The sequence below is a fragment of the Octopus bimaculoides genome, chromosome 4, assembly GCF_001194135.2.
Source record: "Octopus bimaculoides isolate UCB-OBI-ISO-001 chromosome 4, ASM119413v2, whole genome shotgun sequence".
Classification (NCBI taxonomy): domain Eukaryota; kingdom Metazoa; phylum Mollusca; class Cephalopoda; order Octopoda; family Octopodidae; genus Octopus; species Octopus bimaculoides.
In genome coordinates this window covers 96,014,036-96,018,119 of record NC_068984.1, presented here as the reverse complement: position 1 = coordinate 96,018,119, position 4,084 = coordinate 96,014,036, and the positions used below count along the sequence as shown (strand labels likewise).

Here is a 4,084-nt window from a genome sequence, read left to right as displayed (position 1 = left end):
AGAAGCTCATGTAGGTGTTATGCCTAGGGTACCATATATTTCGATTTGTATATCGTGTTGTTCTAGAGAATGTTTAAGAAACCATAAGAAAATTATGTGTTTGTTTTAAAATTTGAGATCACATAGACGGTATTTTACGTAGGATATGGGCAGTTCCCATGAGCACTATCAGCCCGTTTCGCTGTCATTCCCAGGGCACCTATGACAATAGGTATTGTTTTAGTCTTATTATTATTATTATTATTATTATTATTATTATTATTATTATTATTATTATTATTATCATGGCAGAAACGGGAAGCAATAGAAGTAGAAGAACTAAGTAGGATGACTCACAAATGGAAAACTCGAGGACTGGACTGAATTCCTAACTTCTGGCTAAATTGTCTGGCAGAAGTACACCAAAATTTAGCTGCATCCCTGTCTGATGTCATCCAGAACCCAGAGCAAATATCTGCCTGGTTGAGCAGAGGAACAACATACTTTCTACCAAAAACTGAATACACAACAAATTCAAAGAACTACCGACCAATAACATGTCTCAACACCACTTACAAGATCTTCACATCCATATTAACTGACAGAATGTACACTTTCTTTAAACAGAGATCTATCCTTCCACAAGCTCAAAAAGGAATTCTTATGGGTGCAAAGGTCAATTACTCAGGTATGGGTTCAAAGTTTACAATACAATAAACCATCTGTTCTACATGGATGAAATGAAGCTGTTTGCTAGAAATGCCGAAGAGCTTGTAGGGCTGCTAACAACTGTTGAAGAATTCAGTAATGACATCGGGATGGACTTCGACCTTGATAAATGTGCTAAAGCAACTTTTGTAAGAGGCAAGCTCAGGAAAACAGCTTCCATTAAATTAGATACCGACACTACCATTGAGGAGCTTGACCTGCAAGTAAATTACAAATACTTGGGGATAAACGGAGATGGTATAAAACATGCTACTATGAAGGAAAAAATAAGAAAGGAATATTACAGGAGAATAAAACTCATACTAAAAACTGAACTCAACTCCAAAAATCGCATCGAAGCGATTTCCACTTCCAGTAGTCCAATATAGTTTTAACATCATTAGCTGAAATCTTACAGAGCTCCCGCGCTTGGACAGGAAGACAAAGAGACAGACTACTAACTTCTAAGAACATACACCACCTAAAAGCAAATGTTGATCTCTTGTACCTACCTAGAAGTAATGGGGGAAGAGGAACGATGCAGGTAGAACTGTGCTATAAGACCTCCACAATAGCAATGAGCAGGTACTTATCTAGTACAGAGGACTGGACGCTGCAACTTGTGTGCAAACACGGTAAAGTCGATGGTATCGACTTCCTCTCAAAAATTACAGGCCTTGTGCCTAAATCACAAACCATAGTAGCGTGAGATACAACACACAAAGGTGATCGATACTACTCCCAGAGAATAAGAGGCATTATCAAGAGAGAAAAATTAATCAGAAGTCAGTGCGCCTGTTAACTCGGCACCTGGAGTGATGTACGAACAGATTGGATAAACTGCTCGGGAGTTGGTCTGATCCAGACCTCCAGGTGGGCAAGAACTGCGAAGAGATGACAAGCAGGGTGGTTAGTCTCCCCAAAAAATGAGCAGAGAGGAAACAACCTCTGAATGGCCGGGTGGAGGCGGCGAATACTTACATTGCATCGGTCATATATTATTATCTGACCGTCGTGTCTTTCCCCGCTTTATAGCCGACCAAAACGGAGCGGTTGCTCTTCTGCTTCCGCGGTGAGAACAAGTTCCGCGGGTTAGACGGTCCATTTGCTGTCAATATCAGTTGCCTGAAGGACTAGGCATGCCGCGTACCGCGGTGTAATTGTGTCATTTATTAAATTAGGAAAATATTTATTAGGTTGGGGCAAGGAATACTTGGTTTGGGTTTGTTGCAATTGCGAAGAAATACTTACTTGGTGATTTTGGCCGAGTTCCTCGATCATAGACTTCAGGTACCATACCGTGGGGCAACTACTTTTAATGGGGTGCCGAAAATTCCTGTTCAAATCACGTCCGACTAATGAACACCGATAGTTGCCGATTATAACCCCATCTGGGTTTAACATGGGAACTATTTTAAAGATGAACTTCTTACGTAATTCCTGCAAAAACCAAAACCAGTTAAATATACGAGAATATTGGTTTATATATCAATTCATCTTTAATATTAGTATTCTCGTGTCACCGAAAACTAGGCCTTTTAATTTGTAAATGGCATAAACCTGGTAATATGCACTGCTTATTGTCCTACTCGCAGACCGACTTTTACACTGCCAAAATATTATTAATTTATAAATAGACAGATATTTGACTAGTAAAACCATCTTATCTGGAGACAGCATTAACAATAAATACATTATTTCTTCTTCAAAAATGTAATGGATTCTCTTTCCTGATAAATAACCATAGATTTCTCCACGCACCACTAGCATCTGTCAAAAATACTATAACCTATCATCTATATATATAATTACTCAAAATATTTGTTTAAAATAAAGAGTTCTAAAATTATATATTATGAATATGTATAAATTTATTGCTCGCGTAGTAAGCTACGAAATTCTTACATTCTCCTGACTTCCTGTAATTCAGTCCGCCTCGTGATTCCAGCGGACAAAATGGAAAAAGCGTTGTGCAGATGGCCACGGGGCTCGCACTTGTGGATAGCCATCTCTGTTCCGATAGCAGTGAGCAGGGATATGAACCGGGGATCGAGAACAACGGAGTTTCCACTGCCGCGCGCGCGCGCATGTGTAAGTGAATAGCAGGTTTCAGCCATATCATTACGGAACCTTACCTGTGCTGCCACATGAGGACTAGTCAGAAAATACAAAACTCCTTTCATCATCCAGCTTGACTGTGATTCTCCAGGATGGACACGAGCTGACAATACTACAGCTTGTTTTTCTTCATCGCTTGTATCTATTAACAAACGTAAATAAAAACAAACAAATAAATATGAATTAACAAACAAGTACTAATTAACAAACAAGTATAAAACACAGGAAGCGGTCTATGCAAGTTTATCTAGTGATGTGTATGAATACATATGCATGTGTAAACACACATGTGTGTTTCTGTATGTGTGTGTATATGTTATACTACACACATATACAAGCATACACTTATACACACATACATTCTTCTTCAGCATACCTTGATTTGGTCGACAGATTTGAATCACACCATATCCTTTCTTTCCTTCCACATATCGCTTCTCCTCTATTGCTACTCACTCTTTATCTCGCCACTAGGGTTTAACTCTTAGTCTGCCCTTGTTTTATTGATTGTTTCTCGTTCTCACACTTCTCTTTCTGTCTGTCTTCCTTTTTCTCTAATGAAAAGTAAATGTCCGAAACGTTAAAACTCTCTTTAGCGCTCTCTCCCTGTCGCTATCACTCTTCAGTAAAGCATTGAATTAGCACCATATTTGTCAAACTTGTCCTTCCTCTGTTGTCTGCTTTAATAGTCATTGTCATTACGCCATATGCGAGTGTATGACTGTATACTTCTGGTAAGCGATATAGTAATTTAGGTGCTCATAGCTTATGAATGTTTTGTTAAATATATGTGTGTATGCGTGTGCATATACGCGCGAATGCATATATATATCTATGTATGAGTATTTATATATAGGTGTAGATATGTTTATACATATAACAGATACATACGCACACACACACACGCACACACACACACACTCACGCGCACACACACCCACACAGACTTATATATATATATACTGGGTTGGCAACTAAGTTGCCGCCGTTTTTTTTTAAATTAAAATTATTTAAAGGGTTTAATAAAAAATAACAACTAATTAATCAATAATGTATTCACCCTTGTTGTTTACAACTTCTTCCTAACGTTCAACAAGATTTTCAATACCTCGTTGGTAGAAATCACCCAATTTCGACTCAAAAAATTCATCCAAGTAAGCTCTCAATTCTACATCAGTATTGAACGAAACTGCGCGCATAGCATTTGAAAGAGATCGAAAGAGGTGGAAATCCGTTAGTGCGAAATCAGGAGAGTACGGCGGGTGTAACAGCACTTCCC

General features: G+C 38.5%; 1 protein-coding gene across 1 annotated transcript in view; it reads right to left on the bottom strand.

Moving 5' to 3' along the window:
- The window catches only part of LOC106871658 (cytosolic carboxypeptidase 2), a 229,443-nt gene that overhangs the window by 90,719 nt on the left and 134,640 nt on the right, over positions 1 to 4,084 (bottom strand). Inside the window, exons 8-9 of the mRNA XM_052967648.1 lie at positions 2,823 to 2,947; positions 1,939 to 2,127 (exon numbers count right to left, since the gene is read on the bottom strand). Coding sequence (XP_052823608.1) covers positions 1,939 to 2,127; positions 2,823 to 2,947 — 314 coding nt within the window. The remainder of the gene's footprint in view (positions 1 to 1,938; positions 2,128 to 2,822; positions 2,948 to 4,084) is intronic.